The 23831-nt window shown below is 50.0% G+C and overlaps 1 protein-coding gene across 1 annotated transcript in view; it reads left to right on the forward strand.

The window, feature by feature from the left end:
* Positions 1-16581, forward strand: part of GNA12 (G protein subunit alpha 12) — a 112338-nt gene extending 95757 nt beyond the window's left edge. Inside the window, exons 3-4 of the mRNA XM_029220324.1 lie at positions 11636-11686; positions 12764-16581. Coding sequence (XP_029076157.1) covers positions 11636-11686; positions 12764-13333 — 621 coding nt within the window. The 3' untranslated portion in view covers positions 13334-16581. The remainder of the gene's footprint in view (positions 1-11635; positions 11687-12763) is intronic.
* The last annotated feature ends 7250 nt before the right edge of the window (positions 16582-23831 follow it).

Here is a 23831-nt window from a genome sequence, read left to right on the forward strand (position 1 = left end):
AAATCCATAGAGACAGACCACTGAGTGGTTGCTGAGGAATAACTGCTTATGGGCACAGGGTCCCATTTGGGGTGACGAAATGCCTTGGAACTGGGTACAGGAGGTGGTGGCACAGCCTTTCCAATGTGCTCAATGCCTCTGTGTTGTACACTTTAAAATGGTTAGTCCTGTCGTGTGGATTTTACTTCAATTTAAGAAACAGAAGAATCCCAGACACAAGGGGCCTGGCGCTCTGGCCTGTGGCTTCAGCCCCATTGCACAGGCCAAGGAGACCCACCCAAGCCAGGCCAGCCTCCAGGGCCTGTTTGGGCCTTTTCCTGGGGTCTCACCTTGGTTGCCAAGCGGCAGCCGTTGTCAGGATCTCAGGTGGGGGGCTTGGAGCTTGGGTACAGGGACTTAAGCACAAGCCCGGGCACAGGCCTGCACAGCAAAGCTAGAGAGCCCGTGCTCCAGGGCAGAAGGTCGAGGCCTCCAGCTTGATACACTGTTAGGGTCCTTTGTTTCAGTTTGCCTAAATTTTGAGGGGGTGATTATTTTTTAATTTAATTTTGCTTTTAATTATGTAAGATGTTTGCATGGTTCTGAAGTCAAAATACATTCAGAGAGGTCTGCTTCCACCCCGTCCCACCTTCCCTGTTCTCCCCTCCCTGTACATCATCGTTTTTACTTCTTCCTGGTTTATACTTCAAAGTTTCTTTTTTAAAATATAAGCAAATCGTATAGATGTTTTCATTTCCCCACCATTCCTTCTACAACAGGAATCACACTGTTTTCTATTTTGCACCTTGGTTTTTTATCTGTCTGTAAGTCACTCTGTAACTGTCCCTAGAGGCCCCTCATTCCCGTCCACGTTGATGGTACGGGCATTTGGCTTGTCCCCGGTCTTCTAATGTTGTAATAGTGCTGCAACCAGCAGCTTTGTGCATCTTCTACTTTGCCAGTGAATCTTTTGCCTAATATATTAGGATTATAATTAGCAGCAGACAGTTTACAGGCACCCAAAGTAAAATGTGAGAAACTTAATTTTTCTAATACATATTAATATGATGCTTAATCTTTTTCCAATTACTTTCAGAGCTGTGATAACAATTTTAATCTCGCAAGATCCCAGTGAGATATCGTAGTTACTCATTTAGCAAAGCCTGATTTCAAAGTTTCTTTTGGGGAATTATATAATATTTTTAAAAGTATTTTTTTAACATCTTTATTGGAGTAAAATTGCTTCACAATGCTGTGTTAGTTTCTGCTTTATAACAAAGTGAATCAGCTATACATATACATACATCCTCATATTTCCTCCCTCTTGCGTCTCCCTCCCACCCTCCCTATCCCACCCCTCTAGGTGGTCACAAAGCACCGAGCTGATCTCCCTGTGCTATGCAGCTGCTTCCCACTAGCTATCTATTTTACATTTGGTAGTGTATATATGTCCATGCCACTTTCTCACTTCATCTCAGTTAACCCATCCCCCTCCCCGTGTCCTCAAGTCCATTCTCTACGTCTGCGTCTTTATTCCTGTCCTGCCCCTAGGTTCTTCAGAACCAATTTCTTTTTTTTAGATTCCATATATATGTGTTAGCATATGGTATTTGTTTTTCTCTTTCTGGCTTACTTCAGTCTGTATTACAGACTCTAGGTCCATCCACCTCACTAAAAATGATTCAATTTTGTTTCTTTTTATGGCTGAGTAATATTCCATTGTATATATGTGCCACATCTTCTTTATCCATTCATCTGTCGATGGACACTTAGTTTGCTTCCATGTCCTGGCTATTGTAAATAGAGCTGCAGTGAACATTCTGGTACATGACTCTTTTTGAATTATGGTTTTCTCAGGGTATTTGCCCAGTACTGGGATTGCTGGGTCGTATGGTAGTTCTAGTCTTAGTTTTTTAAGGAACATCCATACTGCTCTCCATAGTGGCTGTATCAATTTACATTCCCACCAACAGTGCGAGAGGTTTCCCTTTTCTCCACATCCTCTCCAGCATTTATTGTTTGTAGAATTTTTATTATGGCCATTCTGACTGGTGTGAGGCGATACCTCACTGTCGTTTTGATTTGCATTTCTCTAATGATTAATGATGTTGAGCATTCTTTCATGTGTTTGTTGGCAGTCTGTATATCTTCTTTGAAGAAATGTCTGTTTAGGTCTTCTGCCCATTTTTGGATTGGGTTTTTTTTTTTTTTATTGAGCTGCATGAACTGCTTGTAAATTCTGGAGATTAATCCTTTGTCAGTTGCTTCATTTGCAAATATTTTCTCCCATTCTGAGGGTTGTCTTTTTGTCTTGTTTATGTTTTCCTTTGCTGTGCAAAAACTTATAAGTTTCATTAGGTCCCATTTGTTTAGTTTTGTTTTTATTTCCATTTCTCTAGGAGGTGGGTCAAGAAGGATCTTGCTGTGATTTATGTCATAGAGTGTTCTGCCTATGTTTTCCTCTAAGAGCGTTACAGTGTTTGGCCTTACATTTAGGTCTTTAATCCATTTAGAGTTTATTTTTATGTATGGTGTTAAGGAGTGTTCTCAGTTCATTCTTTTCCATGTAGCTGTCCAATTTGCCAGCAACACTTACTGAAGAGGCTGTCTTTTCTCCACTGTATATTCTTGCCTCCGTTATCAAAAATAAGGTGACCATATGGGCGTGGGTTTATCCCTGGGCTTTCTATCCTGTTCCATTGATCTGTAATTCTGTTCTTGTGCCAGTGCCATACTGTCTTGATTACTGTAGCTTTGTAGTATAGTCTGAAGTCTGGGAGCCTGATTCCTTCAGCTCCATTTTTCTTTCTCAAGATTGCTTTGGCTATTCTGGGTCGTTTGTGTTTCTATACAAACTGTGAAAATTTTTGTTCTAGTTCTGTGAAAAATGCCATTGGTAGTTCGATAGGGATTGCATTGAATCTGTAGATTGTTTTGGGTAGTATAGGGTAGTTTGATAGGGATTACATTGAATCTGTAGATTGCTTTGGGTAGTATAGTCATTTTCACAATGTTGATTCTTCCAATCCAAGAACATGGTATATCTCTCCATCTGTCTGTATCGTCTTTAATTTCTTTCACCAGTGTCTTATAGTTTTCTGCATACAGGTCTTTTGTCTCCTTAGGTAGGTTTATTCCTAGGTATTTTATTCTTTTTGTTGCAGTGGTAAGTGGGAGTGTTTCCTTAATTTCTCTTTCAGATTTTTCATCAGTGTATAGGAATGCAAGAGATTTCTGTGCATTAATTTTGTATCCTGCTACTTTACCATATACATTGATTAGCTCTAGTAGTTTTCTGGTAGCATCTTTAGGATTCTCTATATATAGTATCATGTCATCTGCAAACAGTGACAGCTTTACTTCCTTTTTTCTGATTTGGATTCCTTTTATTTCTTTTTCTTCTCTGATTGCTGTGGCTAAAACTTCCAAAACTATGTTGAATAATAGCGGTGAGAGTGGGCAACCTTGTCTTGTTCCTAATCTTAGAGGAAATGCTTTCAGTTTTTCACCATTGAGAACCATGTTGGCTGTGGGTGTGTCATATATGGCTTTTATTATATTGAGGTAAGTTCCCCCATGCCTACTTTCTGGAGGATTTTTATCATAAATGGGTGTTGACTTTTGTCGAAATCTTTTTCTGCATCTATTGAGATGATCATATGGTTTTTCTCCTTCAGTTTGTTAATATGGTTTATCACATTGATTGATTTGCGTGTATTGAAGAATCCTTGCATTCCTGGGATGACCCCACTTGATCGTGGTGTATGATCCTTTTAATGTGCTGTTGGATTCAGTTTGCTAGTATTTTGTTGAGGATTTTTGCATCTATGTTCAGCAGTGATATTGGCCTGTAGTCTTCTTTCTTTGTGACATCTTTGTCTGGTTTTGGTATCAGGGTGATGGTGGCCTCGTAGAATGAGTTTGGGAGTGTTCCTCCCTCTGTTCTTTTTGGAAGAGTTTGAGAAGGATAGGTGTTAGCTCTCCTCTAAATGTTTGACAGAATTTGCCTGTGAAGCCATCTGGTCCTGGGCTTTTGTTTGTTGGAAGATTTTTAATCACAGTTTCCATTTCAGTGCTTGTGATTGGTCTGTTTATATTTTCTATTTATTCCTGGTTTGGTCTTGGAAGGTTGTGCTTTTCTAAGAATTTGCCCATTTCTTCCAAGTTGTGCATTTTATTGGCATATAGTTGCTTGTAGTAATCTCTCATGATCCTTTGTATTTCTGCAGTGTCAGTTGTTACTTCTCCTTTTTCATTTCTGATTCTATTGATTTGAGTCTTTTCCCTGTTTTTTCTTGACGAGCCTGGCTAATGGTTTATCAATTTTGTTTATCTTCTCAAAGAACCAGCTTGTAGTTTTATTGATCTTTGCTATTGTTTCCTTCATTTCTTTTTCGTTTCTGTTCTGATCTTTATGATTGCTTTCCTTCTGCTAACTTTGGGGGTTTTTTGTTCTTCTTTCTCTAATTGCTTTAGATGTAAGGTTAGGTTGTTTATTTGAGGCGTTTCTTGTTTCTTGAGGTAGGCTTGTATTGCTATAAACTTCCCTCTTAGAACTGCTTTTGCTGCATCCCATAGGTTTTGGATCATTGTGTTTTCATTGTCATTTGTTTCTAGGTATTTTTTGATTTCCCCTTTGATTTCTTCAGTGATCTCTTGGTTATTTTGTAGTGTATTGTTTAGCCTCCATGTGTTTGTATTTTTTACAGATTTTTTTCCTGCAATTGATATCTAGTCTCATAGTGTTGTGGTCGGAAAAGATACTCGATATGATTTCAATTTTCTTAAATTTACCAAGGCTTGATTTGTGACCCAAGATATGATCTGTCCTGGAGAATGTTCCATGAACACTTGAGGAGAAAGGGTATTCTGTTGTTTTTGGATGGAATGTCCTATAAATATCAATTAAGTCCATCTTGTTTAATGTATCATTTAAAGCTTGTGTTTCCTTATTTATTTTCATTTTGGATGATCTGTCCTTTGGTGAAAGTGGGGTGTCCCACTACTATGTCTCCTACTATGATTGTGTTACTGTCGATTTCCCCTTTTATGGCTGTTAGCATTTGCCTTATGTATTGAGGTGCTCCTGTGTTGGGTGCATAAATATTTACAATTGTTATATCTTCTTCTTGGATTGATCCCTTGATCATTATGTAGTGTCCTTCTTTGTCTCCTGTAATAGTCTTTATTTTAAAGTCTATTTTGTCTGATATGAGAATTGCTACTCCAGCTTTCTTTTGATTTACATTTGCATGGGATATCTTTTTCCATCCCCTCACTTTCAGTCTGTACGTGTCCCTAGGTCTGAAGTGCGTTTCTTTTAGACAGCATATATATGGGCCTTGTATTTGTATCCGTTCAGCCAGCCTATGTCTTTTGGTTGGAGCATTTAATCCATTTACATTTAAGGTAGTTATTGATATGTATGTTCCTATTACCATTTTCTTAATTGTTTTGGGTTTGTTATTATAGGTCTTTTCCTTCTCTTGTGTTTCCTGCCTAGAGAAGTTCCTTTAGCAGCTGTTGTAGGGCTGGTTTGGTGATGCTGAACTCTCTCAGCTTTTGCTTGTCTGTAAAGGTTTTAATTTCTCCATCGAACCTGAATGAGATCCTTGCTGGGTAGAGTAATCTTGGCTGTAGGTTTTTCTCTTTCATCACTTTAAATATGTCCTGCCACTCCCTTCTGGCTTGCAGAGTTTCTGCTGAAAGATCAGCTTTTAACCTTATGGGGATTCCCTTGTATGCTATTTGTTGTTTTTCCCTTGCTGCTTTTAATATTTTTTCTTTATATTTAATTTTTGATAGTTTGATTAATATGTGTCTTGGCGTGTTTCTCCTTGGATTTATCCTGTATGGGACCCTCTGTGCTTCCTGGACTTGAGTACTTCCTTTCCCATATTAAGGAAGTTTTCAACTATAATCTCTTCCAATATTTTCTCAGTCCCTTTCTTTTTCTCTTCTTCTTCTGGGACCCCTATAATTCGAATGTTGGTGCGTTTAATGTTGTCCCAGAGGTCTCTTGAGACTGTCCTCAATTCTTCTCATTCTTTTTTCTTTATTCTGCTCTGCGGTAGTTATTTCTACTATTTTATCTTCCAGGTCACTTATCCGTTCTTCTGCCTCAGTTGTTCTGCTATTGATCCCTTCTAGAGAATTTTTAATTTCATTTATTGTGTTGTTCATCATTGTTTGTTTGCTGTTTAGTTCTTCTAGGTCCTTGTTAAACGTTTCTTGTATTTTCTCCATTCTATTTTCAAGATTTTGGATCTTTACTATCATTATTCTGAATTCTTTTTCAGGTAGACTGCCTATTTCCTCTTCATTTGTTAGGTCTGGTGGGTTTTTACCTTGCTCCTTCATCTGCTGTGTGTTTTTTTGTCTTCTCATTTTAGTTACCTTACTGTGTTTGGGTCTCCTTTTTGCAGGCTGCAGGTTCATATTTCCTGTTGTTTTTGGTGTCTGCTCCCAGTGGCTGAGGTTGGTTCAGTGGGTGGTTCAGTGCTCCCCTGGTGGAGGGGACTGGTGCCTGTGTTCTGGTGGATGAGGCTGGATCTGGTCTTTCTGGTGGGCAGGACCACGTCCGGTGGTGTGTTTTGGGGTGTCTGTGACCTTGTTATGATTTTAGGCCACCTCTCTGCTAATGGATGGGGCTGTGTTCCTGTCTTGCTAGTTGTTTGGCATAGGGTGTCCAGCACTGTAGCTTGCTGGTCATGAGTGGAGCTGGGGCTTAGCGTTGAGATGGAGATCTCTGGGAGAGCTTTCACTGTTCGATATTACATGGAGTCAGGAGGTCTCTGGTGGACCAATATTCTGAACTCGACTCTCCCACCTCAGAGGCACAAGCCTGACAGCTGGCTGGAGCACCAAGACCCTGTCAGCCACATGGCTCAGAAGAAAAGGGAGGAAAGAAAGAAAGAAAATAATAATAATAAAATAAAGTTATTAAAATAAAAAATTATTTAAAAGGAAAAAATTAAAAAGTAATAAAAAAGAGAAAGAAGAGAGCAACCAAACGAAGAAACAAATCCACCAATGATAACAAGCACTAAAAACTATACAAAAGAAAAAAAAACGGACAGACAGAACCCTAGGACAAATGGTAAAGGCAAAGCTATATAGACAAAATCACACAAAGAAGCATACACATAGACACTCACAAAAAGAGAAAAAGGAAAAAAGAAATATATATATATATACTATATATCTTCTGGGAAGTCTGAGGTCTTCTGCCTGCATTCAGTAGGTGTTCTGTAGGAGTTGTTCCACATGTAGATGTATTTCTGATGTATCTGTGGGGAGGAAGGTGATGTCCGCGTCTTACTCCTCCACCATCTTGAAGGTCTATCCTCTAAAGTATTTTTAAAAGTTCTCTATTCAAACAGGTTGTTGGGCTAGCATCTCTATTAAATGGAAATTAAATCATAAATTCAATATTTATTAAGTAATGAAAATCTGACATTTAGAGTAGTTTGTTGTTTTTAATATACAGCAGTTTTGAAGTTTGTCTTCCTAATTCGCTGTGTCTAAGCGAGTGAACTAAATTTTCGAATCCTCGTGCTCACATTGACAAGCCCTGCGTTAGAATTTTACAGTTACCTCCGCTGAGTACAGGAACATAGGAACCGCTCGTGTGTAGACAGATACAGGACTAGGAACTGGAAAGCTGCCTGTCCCGAAGTGGACATTAGTGTTTGTTTCCTCTGTAACCACTCGCTGGCCCTTGCTTGCTTCCCGCCTCCACCTTTGCATCTCAGACTAACCCACGCCCACCTCTGTCCTTTCTCCATCCCCTGCGGAGCCTCTGCCAGTGATTCTTGACCTGGACAGGCTCTCTTTCATGCACACAGCTCCCCTGTGCCACTGACAGAAAGGACCAGAATTCAACCAAGTATGGGAGACTGGATCGATTACTGGCAGAGAAAGAGATGTGACCAGAGTGGGCTTGCTCAGCGCTGCAAGAGCTGAGGCTCTGTCCTCAGGCCTAAATGGGCTGAATGGGTGCCTGAGGCCGACATGCGACGGAGGAGCGGCTTCAGTATTGCGGGGGCTGTCACGGAGGGTGGGGTGGGTGTGCAGGAGGGTCTGTCTGATGATGCCGGACAGAAAGAAGCCTTGAATATGGAGTCCTGAGTGTGTATGACCTCTGCTAGAGCTGTGGGTAATAGGAGCGTCCAGTGAAGATTTGGTGAAGAACAGAGTCCATTTGCCAAAAAGATGATTCTCTTCGCTGGTGCTATGAGCCTGGACCCTGCGCACGTCCCTCATGTCACACTCGGCGTCTGTGCCTAGCACAACTGCACGGGCCCCAAATAGACCTGCTGCTACTTCTTGAAACAGACAGCCCCCTCTTCTCCACCACGAGGCCCCACCTCAGCCATCCATCTGGAGCTAATAAGGGTCAGTGCTCTGCTGGGAGCGTTGGGTCGGGAGGGCGGGCTGGTGTCAAGTATGTGTTTGGTGGCCTCTGAGCTAATGAATTTGTTGTGTTTTGTCTAATCCATGAATCCATGTTTTTAGTAATCTTAAGTGATATAGATTTTTCAAACCAAGCAGGATTGTAAAAAGCCTGTTTTCCATTTACTCCTTTTTGTTAGACCACGTTGCCCCAGTAGCTGTCAGGAGAAGACTCTGGGATCGTGTCGCCTCTTTCTACCAAGGTGCTATCTTAGTGCATTCAGGCTGTGGTAATAAAAATACCACAGACTAAACAACAAGCGTTTATTTCTCACAGTTCTGGAGGCTGGACGTCCATGACACAGGCAGATTCAGTGTCAGGTGGCGGCCCGCTTCCTGGTTCATAGACAGCGTCTTCTCGCTGTGTCCTCACGTGGCAGAGGCAGGAGGGAGCCCTCTGGGGTCCCTCTGATACGGGCACTGATCCCATCATGAGGACTCCCTCTTCATGACCTCAGCACCCCCAGAGGCCCCACCTCCTAACACCATCACACTGGGGAATAGACTTCAGCATGTGAATGGGGGGCAGGGGGCACAGACATTCAGTCTGTAGCAAAGTCTGAGTGGTTAATCTCAGGTTAGCATCTCAGGTTCTGCCAGACACTATTCTCTGAAGAAATGACCGCGTTCTCCTGGTGTTGAGGATAGATCAGAAGTGTAAACCTGGACCTTTAAATGACTGACGCTGTGGGGATCCTGAAGCCTATTGCTACATGTCCAGTGGAGTGACGTGCTCTCCAGTCTCTGACAATAAACCACAGTGACCTCAACTGCGGTTCCAACTCAGCCCAGCAGGATGGCGTGGCGCGCGGAGGTTATGGGCCGATTTCTGGTCTGAGCACGTTGGTTTCTCATCCCCTCCTGTCCCCTTCCCGCTAGCCCCGCGTTGGAGAGCAGAATGGTGCAGTCCTCTGCCCTACGGTTCAACAGCGGCTCTAACGCGGACCCGGTAGCTTATTGTCCGGGTGAGGCAGGATTTCTCCCCTCTCCGATGTCATACATGATTCTTCCTGAAAAGAGTCGAGGCCACCAACCATGCAGAGCAGCAGAGTCACCAATAAGTCACCGCCTTAACAGAGGTCGTGAAACAAGCTGGTGAGATGATTAAACAGACAGTTCTGGTGGAGAAACAAACTGTAAATGTCCGTTTATGTTAGCATTTGGTGTGTTTTAAGGTCCATTGGTCTGACCCTGATTTCAAACGCAATCATTGGAAATAAAGTCAAACTGGGGGAAAAGGATTTCCTCCCCTTCTTAATAGTCTGTGTTTAGCTCATGCCTACTTGTGTCCTCGGGACATTTTGCACATCACGTCTGTGTGTCAAGGTTCGGCACTTGCACCCATGTCGTGGTGCCTGCCCCCGGGACGACTGTCATGCCGTGGTGACAGAACATGGCCGGGGTATCTGCGTTGCCGTGACTTTTTGTGCCCAATCAGGCCAAGAGCCCTGGCCAGGTGGTGGTGGGAGCGGGGGCTGGTCCCACTGTCTTTGTGCCTGGAGCCCCCGCCCAAGTCGGGCAGGAGGCTGGCTGTGGGCCGCCCCCGCTGCCCCGCCTTCCTGGAAGGATGCGCGGGGGACACGGGCAGTGCCTTGATTGTTCTTGAGCTCTCGTCGCACCTCCGAGGGCCCCGAATGAGAGGCGGTGGGAGGTAAGAGAGACGGGAGCTTTGGGGAAGGAGTAGCCGTAAATCAGGTGAGTTGGTGTCCACTCCGGCAGCTCTTCGCTCACCAGCTGTTTCCTGTCCGGCCATGGGAGGAGGCAGGCTGTGCCAATCGGCAGGGCACGATCGGCAGCTGCGGGAAGGGGCACGACCTCCCACCGCACTGAACCCAGCTTCCCCTCCACGGGGAGGAGCTGTGTGCGGGCTGGGGGCCGCGGCTGGAGGCGAGGTGTTCGTGCCGGCCTGGACCCCGGCCTCCCAGGGCAGAGTCGGCCTGTGCCCTGACAGCACGGATGCCCAGGAGGAAGGTCGTATCGCAAATGGTGATCTGTGCTGTGACGCAGGGAAGGTGTGTTTCTGTTCCTTAAACAAGATGCTCTCTGCCGAATCACCCACAGGCCTTCATTTTAAAATGGGAAGGTTGATTCTTCACTGAAGGAAGCCCACCCGTCGGTTTCTTCCTTCAGGCCCGGAGGAAGGAGGCACGTGGGGAGGGAGGAACCAGGGCTTGCCGCTCCTGTCTTTCTTCATCGTCTTTTACGAAGTCTCAGCTCAAGCTGCCGTCTAGGACCTTCCAGATGATCTTCCTCCTTAAAAGCCCAGAGTGCCACCTCCTTGCCACCCTCCACTGTCGTGAGAACACGGGGCTGGCGTGGCTTCCCTGGGGGACTCTCCCAGAGTCCTCGCCGGTCCCTGTCTGCAGAGTGAGGCTCAGGGTGCAACCTTGCAGGAAGCCGTGTCCTCTGGGCACATGGAGTATAATCAACATCCCACTTTTTAAGGGGAGCTTTTGCCCGTTCACTTCCACTGCCTCTGTTCCCTCCATGTAATCGACATTGAAGGCCCTCTGAACGCTCCTTATGCCCCGTGAGTGCCGCTGCGTTGGGGGGTTCAGTCCTCCGAGAACAGGACCGTGGGTGATTTTCAAGGTCACTTCTGGCTATTGAACGGCCCTGGTTTGTATCGACGTTCAGTCCGAGTGGGTAGAGAAAGACTGGTCATCCCAGCACGGAAATCCAGACCAAAGAGTCCCCTCGTTCTAGGCTGTAAATCAGGTTATACAAATGTGTGACGTAATAATGGAGCGTCAGGCCTGTTTCCAGAAACTGGCGCGTGTTTTGTCATGTGCCTCAAAGACGGACCTTCTTCAAAGACGGTGGCTAGAGTGCCTTGGGCCAGCTCTCCAGGAGCAAAACCATTCACAGACACTTAATCTCACGCGCTAGCTCCCTGGTGGCGTGGCCTGGAGCAGGCCAGTCTCCATATCTGGGAAGGAAGGGAGTCAGCACCCTGCCCATCACCAGGATCAAGCCAGGGACGCTTTGGAAAACACAGTCTGAATTTGAACCTTGAGATCAGAGCTAGAGAAATTGCATTTTTAAATTTTTTTAATTGTGTTTTTAATTTAAAAAAATACATGTATGCTATTAGCCTTTTTACTTTGCCTTCCTATTTACACACGGGCAAACTAGCAGTCATTTTACCAAATCAGGGTTCCTCAACCAAGACTGAGTTGTGACTCTATTTCCTCCACGACAGGGTGAATCAGTGAAGTACTTCCTGGATAACTTGGACCGGATTGGCCAGCTGGTGAGTAAGACCCCCACCCCAGGAGTCTGTGATCCAGGATTAGAAAACATTTGTGTGGAGACCAAAGCAGCCCAAGCGGTGAGGGCTTTCGCTGTCCTCATGAGCCATGTTTGTTGTGTCAGGTGACCGCAATGCCATTATTGCTCCTAAAAAGTTAGCGATAATTCCTTAATATCAAGTCAGCTTTGAGACTTTCCCAGTTGTCGCATTAGTGTTTTCTTGTGGATGCTGCTTTATTTTAGTAGTTTGAATCAACATCCTATTACGGTCCATCCATTGTAACTGGTCCATGGCACTTAGACTTCTTTTATTCTTTAGGTTTCTCCTTCCGTCTTTTTCTTGCTTTCAATTTATTTGTTGGAGTAATTGCATTATTTCTCCTGCAGGGTTTCTCGCGTCTCAGTTTTGCTCTTCCATCCCTGCAGTGTTGTTGAAGGTGTTTCTCTCTCCGCTCTGTGCTTCATGAATTGGTAGTTGGCGCTAGAGGCTTCAGCCCTGTTTGGACTTTTGGCAAGGATGATGCATGAGTGCTGGTGTGCAGTAATCACTGGAGGATTGTCAATAGTGCAGGATCAAAGTGGTTTGAGTGACCACAGTTGCCCGTGTGTTGCTAAAGACTTTAAGAGTTCTCCAAGAATAACATATTAAATATATTGCGGGCTAAATTTAAATAGCGTTGCAAAACCTAAGTTAAATCAGTTCATAGTAAGGGTTTGGAATGCGTGTGCCCTAGAAGTTAGAAAAACAGAAAGGTAGCTATGGTGCAGGAAAAAAAGAGATGGAAGTCTCCTGTGGAGAAGAAAGCCGATGAGATTGCAGACTGGGGCCTATCAGTGAAGATTCTGATAATCCTTCCTCAGCCTGATGAGCCTTTGTTCATTTTGAAATGAGCTGTTTAGTTCCTTCACTTTTTGTTTCACGGTGAATTTATATTTTTGTAATTGAAAGTTGCTTCTGGTATTTGGTTCAGCTTCTCTCAAAAGTCACTGTAACTCTCTTTCCTTTCACCCCCATCTTTTTGTTCTTGTTTTCTCATGTTCTTCCTCTCCTGAATTTCTCCCTTGTCCTATTTTACAGAATTACTTTCCTAGCAAGCAGGACATCCTGCTGGCAAGGAAGGCCACCAAGGGCATCGTGGAGCATGACTTTGTCATCAAAAACATCCCTTTCAAGATGGTGGATGTGGGCGGCCAGCGGTCTCAGCGCCAGAAGTGGTTCCAGTGCTTTGATGGGATCACGTCGATCCTGTTCATGGTCTCGTCCAGTGAGTACGACCAGGTCCTCATGGAAGACAGGCGCACCAACCGCCTGGTGGAGTCCATGAACATCTTTGAGACCATCGTTAACAACAAGCTCTTCTTCAACGTCTCCATCATCCTGTTCCTCAACAAGACGGACCTCCTGGCGGAGAGAGTAAAGGCTGTCAGCATCCAGAGGCACTTCCCAGACTTCAGGGGCGACCCCCACAGGCTGGAGGACGTCCAGCGCTACCTGGTCCAGTGTTTCGACCGGAAGAGACGGAATCGCAGTAAGCCACTCTTCCACCACTTCACCACCGCCATAGACACCGAGAACATCCGCTTCGTGTTCCACGCTGTGAAGGACACCATCCTGCAGGAGAACCTGAAAGATATTATGTTGCAGTGAAAGAGGATGCCCCTCACTTTTGCGGTCCTTCAGCAGCCTCGCCGGCCACAGGCCAGATCTCCCCGGTGTCCCGGAGCGGGTTTCCCGAATCCGTGCCCTCAACACCTGGCTCAGGGATGCCGTGAGGCCCGCCACGCTCTAGGCCAAAGGACGTGACACTTTGATGTTAGCTACTGAATCCTGGGGACTAGTGAAACTACTGAAAATCCAAGCGATCACTTTGGTATTAATGTGTAATGCTTAATAACACAGCTTTCTTTCTTTTTACAGAAACTATTCCTTCTCTGACACAGTGTAATCGAGGACTGCGTGTGCGTGCGCGCACACTCTGTCTTTAATGACAGAAACACGAAAACCGACATCTTTGCAGATGGCTTTTCTCTCTAACTCGAGAGTGCTTGGTGAGGAGTGTTGCCGGGGCAGGGGGAGGGGGGAGTGGTTTGTAGGAGGTGAAGCGCCGGGCTGTCGCCACCACTTCCCCAAGGGAGCGCGCTGCCTTTTAAGTCTCTTGTGCCGATGTCCCGAGAGGCCCTGGCCCCGGCCGTCAGATGAGAGGGTGGCAGTGAGAGCTGGCGGTGTGGACTTAAGGCCCCACAGCCTGCACTTTCTTCCCGCCCTGCCCCCTCCCCTCTGCACAGGGCAGTGCCCGCTGCCTCTGTGCCCACCCTCCCTGCCCCTCGGCAAAAACTTCAACCAGCTGGCCTTGCAGATGACTCTTCTGTCTTCTGAGTCGTCTCCAACACTGCAGTCGGCTGCAGGGAGCCTTTCCTTCTTTGGAGGAAGTGGAGAGCTCCTTTCCTCTCAGGGGCTTCGGAGAGCTGGCGGCATTGCCAGCAGAGCCCTCGTTAATGCCCCTGGGCTCCGCGCTGCCTCCTGGTGGCCGAGAATCGAGGTTCTAATCACGGTCTCTTGCTTCTACTAACGTACACATGTAGCAGGAAAACTGTTGGACGTGGTCTCCTCTGAGTGAAACTGCAGAGGCTGTGAATGTCGACGCGAGCTGGTCAATCTTACACTCAGTTAACTTGTCTGGTTACTCTGTCCAGGTGTCTTTCACTGTGTTTAAAAATACATTGCATCCCAAACTGGTCCCCGCTGTGTATTACTCTACTCGAGTGCCTGGCATGTTGAGGACCCTGCCTAGCATTTAAAAGAGAAAAAAGCTTCCTCTGCCAGTGGCACCAGAATGTTCCTGTGGTTGAGTGACCGTCCCCGGGCGGCGTCCCCAGGCCACACTGTCCCCGGTCCTGCGTCCCTGGTGAGTGGCTCGCCCGCCTTCGCCCAGCAGATGAGCAGGGACCCTGTGGCAGACGCTGACCCGGGAGGGAAGGGAGGAAGAAACTGCTTCCGAGTCAGCCTCGTTATCACAGGGTTTCAATGAGGAGACGACATGAAATCCCGTCTCTCTCAAGCGCTCAAGGTTTCCTGTCGATGTTCGCTGGGGTTTCGGCTTTTTTCTGGCTGGAGAAAAGTTGCTGTTTTTGTACTGCTTCCTGTGGCTCTTCATAAACTGAGAGGACGAGCCCCGGGATCGGGGCCGATGACCGAGGCCGAAAGAAAAAAGAACATTCTCAACGGGCTGCGTCAGGGCGGCCCGAGACCCCGCCGTCGCTGCTCAGAGGACCTGTCCTGGGGCACGAGCGCTCCTCGCCCGCCGGGTTCCAGGTCTCACACGTGTGTCGGGACCCACGCGCTTCCTCACCAGCCTGGCAACGCTCCCTGTGGTCTGGCGGAGGGGGCGGTCGGCGTAGCCGGTGCAGGTGCCCGTCCGAACGGCTTGCTGGCGAGTGGGGTCAGCACGGTCGGCAAGCGCCGTTTGTCCTTTAAACCGTCTGATGCGGCTGCTGGTTTGCTTTCGGAGGCGGAAGCGAGTTGGTATAGACAGGGAAGCTGAGCGGACTGGGAAGCAGGGGGGACGGCCCGAGGGGGGCCCCTGCCCGGCCCAGAACTGACCCGCTCTCCCCCCTGCGGCCGGGCTCCCCTCTTCACGGTAAGCTGAGTGGACGGCTTAGTCCTGGCAAGGCGCCCGGCCCTCAATTCCATGATTGGTCAGCATCCGAGAAGAAGATCGCTCTTTGCAAGGTCAACTGAAACCATTTACAGCCTTTCTACACATAGATTATAGTCACTTTTCTCTCCAAAACCTTAGGCTTTTCTATTTTTTTTATTTTAATTTCACTGTTACCCTCGATTATTGTCTTTTTTTATTGAGATAGTTGTGCCTCATCTGTTATTACAAAAATGTAACAATAAACTTCCTCAAACTAAGATATTTTCCTCATAGTTATACTGTTTACACATAAGGACACATGTACGTTTTTTACTGAAATATTTTTTTAACCCTTCAGTTTGTAGAGAAATTGTTTTGAAGCTATTGCATTGTAGCTTTGTAATTTATATAGAGGGTTCTCTAGACTCTTTGTTCTTGTAATTTTTTTACTTCTTTGATAAAAATGAGTCAGGTTATTTCAACTCCAAGATCGGGAAAAAATCTTGAAACAAGATTATTAGTTATGACTAACTAACTTGGGCATCCTGGGAACAGACACTAACTTGGTATCGTGAGTAAAGGCACCGTTAGGAGGAGAGCAGTCGGGGTGAACTGCTCACCACTTACACTTTGCACAGCATTTTAGCATTGGCAGGAGGGACCGGTTTGGTGATCTGACCACCTTCAGTCTCTGGATGTGTCCTCAGTTTTCCTTTGCGTAATAGAAAATAACTCAGCGTGTGCAGCCAACGCTAATTTGACAGTCCCCAAAATTCAGAGCAGTTGGATAACTCTCCTAATGTTCCTTGAAGGTTCATTACTTGTCGATCACAGTTTTTATTTCCACGTGGGACACAGGAGCGCTGTCACTGAGTGGATGCCTCTAGAACACGACTTCAGGACAAGGAACAGGGGCAAATACATGGAAAGACACGTGTGTGTGTGAAGGAGGGATCCTGCTGCCCTGAGACCTGGGGGCCCGAGGAGAGGACCTGGTGATGGACGTGGACGTGGCCAGAGACCGGAGGCTGGGGCAAGCCCAAGGGAAGGCAAGGGTGGGAACTCTTTCTCCGCAACCCTGTGGGGTGACCATCCCCATCACAAAACGGAGAAACCTCTGATGCAAAGTGCGAACGATTCCCAGCCGGCAGAGCTCGTGGCGCTCAGGCTTCTCTTGTAGAAAAGGCACATATGTACTGTCCAGTGGCCATCACCCAGGTAGGCGTTGTGTGCGTCCACGTGTGGGGAAGGCAGAACTGCCCCCCCCCCCGCCCCCAGAGAAACTTGTACTCGTCATTATCCACGTGGCTGAGGGCTAAGGTCTTTGAGTTCTAGTTTCCCCATTTGTAAAAGTTGGGTCAGATCACGATGCTCAGCTCTGGCACCGCAGTCAGGTCACCTGAGGGGCTTTGCAAAGCCCTGGGCTGAGCCACCCAGAACCTGTGCAGTACAGGCGTCACGTGGACGCACTCCTGGTTTCCCAGGTGGTTGCTGTGCAGCCGGCGTCACAGGCCACGAAGCAGAGGACCATGGAGGACTCCCTCCAGGCCGCTGGAGTTGCGGTCCACAACGTGCTGGCCCCCGAATCCTCCCCTCGCTGTGACCTGCGACCTGCCTCAGGAAGGAAGTGATGCTGGGTCTTCTGTTGTGGTTTAAGTGAAGAGCAGAAGCTCCCACTAAGCCTTCAACAGCATGTCGGGTGGTCCTTTCCAGCCTTTTGATGCCACCTTCTCCGTAAGGTACATCAGATGCGCTCAGCAACCTCATTCTTCAGTGATGCCCGGCAATTTAGAGAGCTCTGTTTGAAGAAGAAGACAAGCCCTTTTAAAATCTGCCTGGCAGCGCTAGGGAGAGGTGGGCCTTGCGTGTGGGATTCCTGCATTTCACGGACTCGGCATTCGGGGCGGGCGCAGGCCCTGGTGCCAAGGTTGGTGCTGGGCCTGCAGCTGGCGGGGGGCTGAGAGCTCAGCCCCCCTGAGCAAGGGCTGCTTTTACTGACTGCGTTTGTGAGGCACCTGCTGGGCACTGAAGAGGGTGGTGGTGGGTCCCCAGAGGAAGGAGCTGCTTGTTTAAGGCGGCTCAGAGGCTGGCAGTCGCCGTGTTGACGGCCCTTAACGGCAGGTGGCACACGGTTCGTGCTGAGTTCAGGGAAGGGGAAGCCTCGCTGTGGGTAGAAGGGAGCCCCTGGGGCGTGGAAGGGCCACTCCGCTTCCTCGGTCCCACTCTTGGTGTGTGGTTCCTACCTTCTGCTGGAGGAGGACTTCACGGCACGCGAGGCCCGGCTGCTCGTGTGGGCCCTCACTCTCCTGCCAGGTCCCGCCCTCCAGAACCTGCTGGAACTAGAGGCTGGGTGTTCGCTGGTGCACAGGGTGGTACTGAAATAGGTGGTTTTGGTTTCCACACCATGTTGGCACCTCTTCAGGCGAAAACCTACTCAAAGCGCAACAGGTTGCTACCTGCCAGAAGCACCCCCAGTGCCCGCCTCTCGCTGGATGACATGGGATGCGTCACACCCAGAGCGGCTCCTCGGTGTGGACCGCACACCTGCAGGGGTTCTGCTGACCCTGACGGTGGTCGTGAGCCCCTAGGAGAGCGGAGCGCTGCTCAGCATGGGAACTTGCTACGCGAGGCTCCCGCCCCAGGTCACCGCAGGAAGGAGCGGGATGTTGCCAGCCCGAGTGAGTTCTCAAGCATCCTGGCAGGATGGATGTTCCCGGGAATCGGCGTCTGAGTACAGCAAGAGGTAGGAAATGGGGTGGAACTCAGAAATAGACCATGAGATTCCTGCCCCAAAATGCAGAACTCGTAGGGCAGCAGGCCCTCCCCGGCAGCCTGCGATTAGGGTGTGGAGTAGCTGAGAACAGGCAGGAACTGCTCTTGTATCCCACCCGACCTATGGCGCCTCCCTCCTCCTCAGATCCAGCGAGGACCTTGGCACGTCGCTGTGAGGTGCTTATTATAGGGAACCGAAGACTGTTGCTGTGAACGCGGCCCCGTGGCTCGCTTCACAGAGAAGCGCACACCTGGCTCCCCCTGGAAACTGGGTTCTCCGCTTCTGAGCTGGTTGTGAAGGTAGTGTTTTTATTCCGGTGGTTTTCTTTGTGTGTGTGTGTAACACAAACCACAGTGAAACACTAGAGCAGCTACTAGGGGTTCCTGGACCAGCCCAAGTTTCCTCCCGGGCAGGCAGCCGGCACTCTGATTGCGCGGCTGGCAGACTGTAGACGGGGCTGAGCCGCGCGGGCTCACAGTCATCCTGATCTGTCTGTTCCAGGCTTGTCATCGGGCGCCTTTTTATTAACACAGTTTATTTTGTGCTTTCAAAAGCCGAGTGATTCCCCCAAATGAACATCACCGCAGCTATTCACAGTCAAGGTGGAGGTTCCCCGGGGGACCGCATTTCCTGGCAGCTTGCAGAGCCAGACCGCTCTGGTGGCCCAGGCGGTGTGGACACTGGGGAGGGGTGGACCGCGCATTCCGCCTGGTGAGGCTGACCCGGAGTCCGGCCAAGAGAAGTCCAATGTAGGGGCAGCTGAGAGCATGACCCTTGTGAGTCGGGGGAAACAGGCCCTCCGCTGTGAGTTCTGCTGCTTCCCAGTGCTGGTCCAGGGGCCCAGCTCTTCAGCCGACTTCAGAATTTCTCCAGTCGGGAAGGAACTGAGAATGGGGTTCCAGGAGGCCCCACCCTGAGTGGCAACTGGCCGGGTGTGCTGCCGCAGCAGCCTGGGCGCTTTACGGCATCTCACGGGACTGCCACGCGCCTTGCGGCTGAACCCTCTGCCCTGGGGCCTCAGTCCCTCTGCTCAGTGCCCGGCCCCCGGGGACGCCCCCCGCAGCCTTGGGGGACACAGGAGGTCTCCTCACCACCGTCTGTCCGGCTGCCCTCTAAAGAGGTCCGTGCCCACGCTGGGCAGAGAGCACTGTCACCTAGGAGGCTCTGGAACTCAGGTCACAAACGTGGAACCAGCCTTGATCTGACAGTCGGGCTAACAAAGCCGGTTCTCCGTGGCTTCCCTCTTCACCCAAGCTTTCTGGATGAGCCCGGGCACCTTTTCCAGGTTCACCGGCAAACAGGTGGCCAGAGCTCTCACTGCGGAGTCTGTGGAAGCCGGGGCCAAGGCCTGTCCCAGGAGGGCTCACGGGCACCCAGTGAAACTTCCTGCCCGTCATCTTAACTGTTAGATTCTCTAACAAGCCTGTTTATCAAGAAATTTAAAAGAGATCTCTATTGAGTCTGCCCGTCTCTAGGATCTTAAAGCATTACCTTTTGACCTGTTATGCAAATGGCAAAACATTCCGAGTGTCTTTTCCTTCACTCCATTCGAAGCAGCTAAAATTGGCAGGCGTGTTATTCTCTGTTGACACGAGCGCAGCCAGGAAGTTCAGTGTTGTGTGCTCGGCCCCCTGTGCTCTGCCACGTCCTCAGCTCACCTCCTCAGTGCTGTGCTGGGGCCCCTGCGGTGCGTGGGGGACCCCGTGGCGGGGCAGGGCTGTGGGGATAATCTGCTGTGGCAGCGGCTGCAGAAGCAGAGCTCTGAGCTCTTCCGGGCTCTCTCCACTGGACAGGAAGTTCAAGGGCAACAGCCGGGTGCTGGGCCACGGGCGCCGCCCCTGGGGTGTCGCTGCAGCTCCACACCCCTCCCCTCCCCCCCCATAATGGCACCAACAATGGGGGACAGGCCTTGGTTTACGGATGCTGTGTTCCAGGTTAAGAGGTACATGATGCAGTGTAAAAAGTGTATTGTATAGCTACGGGGGTTAGTTTAACATGTTTTGTATATACGACTTTTATAAATCTATTAAAACTTGCCGTAAATTACATTCTTCTGGTGTGTTGCGTCCCTGGCGCCCCGCGGCAGCCACGAGCGAGGCCCCCTGAACGGGGAGCATGTTACTGGGTCCCTGAGTGCGTGTTCGTTGTTGTGTCTGCCAGCTTCCTGGGTGAAGCTCCACCCCTGGGGCGGGTGGCCAGGGCTCCAGTGGGCACCGGGCAGGAGAGGGGTGGGTGGGTGGTTAGAGCCTGGGGTCTGGGCCTCGGACTCTGCTCCCTCATCCCGTCCCCTCCCTGGCAGGGATCCCACGTACTCTCCAGTGTTTACTCAACCATAGGGTCAGGCATGTCTCAACGACGTCACAAGTACAGACTGTAGTCTGGATGAAATGCAAGAACACAGCTGAGTGACAACGTCGAACCTCCAGGGTCACCGCAGAAAAAGTGTTGTAGGTAATGTTAGTATAAGTAGAAATAATGACACTCCCCCCAAAAAAAGAAAAAGTAGCCTTTTTGTTATGTCACATCAGAAACATCAACCTTCACCCTGAGAAGCATGGATACAGGGAACAAGCATTTATGAAGTGAGCCAGTGCAGTGGATAAGGTTTTTTTTAAACTTTGGGCAGAGTGACCAGAGCAGAAGAGGTGTCTAGTGGATGTGTGTTGGGTGGACGTGTCGTGGATAAATAAAGACTCTCCCAGTCTGTCCACATCAACAAGGATCTGAGTCTCTGAGAGGAGGCCCTTCCAAGGAGGAGAACAGACCATTCCGTTTCTAGAAGGTGCACACACAGTGAAAGCACTGGCCACACTGCAGGTAGATTCTAACGGGCACTGTGCGTTCCAAGCAAGAAGGAACTACTTATTACATTCAAGTGATGAATTCTCTTGTTTTCAGCTAGACTTCTAGAATTTCATCCTCTTCCCTCAGGATTCAGGTTTTGTAGCATTAATTCGGAGATTGAAAATGTAATATGTAAGCATTAAAAAGTTGAATTACACAGAATTTATTCTGTACGTCGAAGTCATCCATAATCCCAGTATTAAGATGCCTACGTGTATGTGTGTTTCCATTTGGCTTCTGGACTTTTAAACATAAGAACGAGGCCGATCGAGTCGTTTAATCAAGTTGTGATTGAAGCTCACGTAATCCGACGAAGGTGTTGCCACTGAGAAAGGCCTGTTTTGGGGGCCAACAATGGGGGGCCCGAGGGGCCACGGCCCCCTGGACCTTCCTTCACCTTTTTCAGGCCTCGCTCCTGCTCGGAGCCTGTGACAAGCCGGGGTTGAGCTAACGGGAGCCCCACTTTTACCGGCTGCTTCAGGGAGAAGCGGGAGAGGGCCAGGGAGGCCCGAGGACAGAGGAAGAAAGAGGAGTGTCGACCTCTACTCCCAGAAGCTCCCGCAGCCTGGGTCCTGCTCACCTGAGGTGAGATGGCAGCCCAGACGCCAGCCACTGTCCCCGCTGTCCACCGAAGGGGACTCTCCCCAAACGGACGTTCAGAGGAACGGCCCTGGTCCTTCCCCAGGGGCAAGGGCGGACGACGACTCGGTGCCAGTTCAGGTAGATGGGGAGCCCCTCCCTGCGCTGTTTGCTGCTGGCACAGGTGGACGTGCTCCCCTGCGCCCCTGCCTTTGACACGAGGTGCTGCTCTCGGAAGAGCTGCTGTCTGTACCCTTGGGCCCCTGTGGGGCTCTCTCCTCTCCTTCCAGGAACGCCTTTGCCACCAGCTCCGTCCCCCCATTGAACCAGGAGGGAGGCAGGGCTTCCCCAGGGGCGTCCCCACTGACAGTCCGAGCTGGGCAGGAGGACAGAGGCAGACACAGCCCCCGCTCCCCGCCGGCCCCCAGCATCCCCCCAGCTTGGGCCGCAACCACCGTCCAGCGTAGACGGTCAGCCCCGCCCCCCTTTTGAAATCCCCTCTTGCTTTGGGCAGGCACTGCGAGAAACAGTGAAAATAAATCACCTTTTGTGGCTCAAAGGCTGAAGGAGGGAAAGAGGAGGAGCCAGTCGGCCTTGGCGGGTCAGCGCCGCCCCAGGAGCCTCCCGCCTCGTCCGCCTCGTCCCTGTGGCAGGTGAGTGCAGACTGCAGGTGCCGCGCCGGCCTGGGAGCGGGTTTCCTGACTGGTTCCCCGCTGATCACCGGCCAGTGAGAGGCCGTCAAACAGATATCCCCGTGGTGACCGCGGGACACCGTAAGGACCCCACGGTAAATGTCTCAGACGATCCGGGGGACGTGAGGGAAGCCACGCAGGCCTGGCCGTAGGGCGTTTCAGCTGTGCCGTGGCCGGGGAGGACAGGAGGGCTCAGCAGAGAGGATGCTGACGGAAGCGCTGGGGCAAGGCACGTGCGGTGGCCTCCCGGGGGACCTGGCTTCCCTTCCAGCTAGTGTGCGGAGAGCCGGGGTCGTGCGCTAGGTGGGATGCCCCACGGGTCCCCTCCAGCAGCCCAGGAGTCGCTTTTTTGACCAGTGCGTCCTCGGCCGCCCTGGCTCGCCGCTGGGGTGGGGGCATTGGACTGAACACGTTGTGGCCCTGGGACGCCTCTTGGAAATTGTTTTTTAAAATAAACCCCTGACGTAGCTTGTTTTCATCCATCTCTTTACCCAAGAAGCAGAGTTCAAAAACAAGCCTCGGTTATTCTGGGCTCTCCCAGATGGAGGTGCTGGAAGAGGCAGGCTCTTCGCACGGGTTTCAGCAGCTCCCAAGGCAGTGGTGCTGTCAGCCACGCAGTAGGCATTTCCCAGATTATTCTCGGCGCTTAGTTTCCACAGCCTGTCGTTCTAGGGGCCGTAAATCTGCTGCTTCCTGGGGTTTCCTTGGAACCGGGCTCCTCTGTGGACAGTCGTCCCTACAGCCACCAGGATGGATCTGGCTCCGCTAGAGACTCCAGCGCTGGGGCAGGCGGGGGTCGAGGGCCGGCCGGGCCTCGGGTCCCCGGCGCCAGCCGCCCTCTGCAGCCTGGCCACAGCGGGCGAAGGCGGCCTGGAAGAGGCCTCTGTCCACTCCCAGGGCGCGTGGGCTCCAGCTCAGGTCGGGAGCCGCCCGGCAAAGCCCTGTTCCTCCCGGTCTTCACCAGGGTAAAAATAGTCCTGCTGGGGACTCGCCCTCTTTATACAAACAAATCAAAGCCCCAGCAACTCCGGGCTTTGTTTACCTTGGCATCTTCGCCCGAGAGAGCCGGCCACCCACCCACCCAGGCCATTCCTCGGCCCTCTGGGGAGTCTCTGGCCCAGAAGTGCTGCAGCCACTAGGCAGCTTCCTGGCCACCTTAGAAGCCAGGGCAGAGCCAGCAGGGCTGCGGCCCAAGTAGGGAGCCCGGGGTGCAGGCCTCCCAAGCCTTGTGCTTTCCTCCTGACTCTCTGCCTGCTCAGACTTCCCCGGTGTGCTTTCCTAAGACCCGGAACACACAGGGCTAAGTCAGAGCAAACCCGCTGGGAATCTCAGGCCCTGCTTTGCAGCCTCAGGCAGATGAGCAAACCTCTCAGCTCCCTTAACCATAAAATGGGATCAAGGTATCTACCTTGCAGGGATGTAAGAAATTCCCTGATACTTAGAAGGACAGGTTCAAAGGGGGGCTTTATTTGCAAGGACGAGCTCCCTGTCGTCTTTCCGCAGACAGATGAGGGTCTAGCCGCCTGGCCCTGCCTGGCGGGTCTGGAGAGTAGCTCCTGTGGCCCCGAATGGAGTGTGTGTGTGTGTGTGTGTGTGTGTGTGTGTGTGTGTGTGTGTGTG

This window comes from Monodon monoceros, unplaced genomic scaffold, assembly GCF_005190385.1.
Source record: "Monodon monoceros isolate NGI ecotype Baffin Bay Population unplaced genomic scaffold, NGI_Narwhal_1 Super_Scaffold_13, whole genome shotgun sequence".
NCBI classification, from domain to species: domain Eukaryota; kingdom Metazoa; phylum Chordata; class Mammalia; order Artiodactyla; family Monodontidae; genus Monodon; species Monodon monoceros.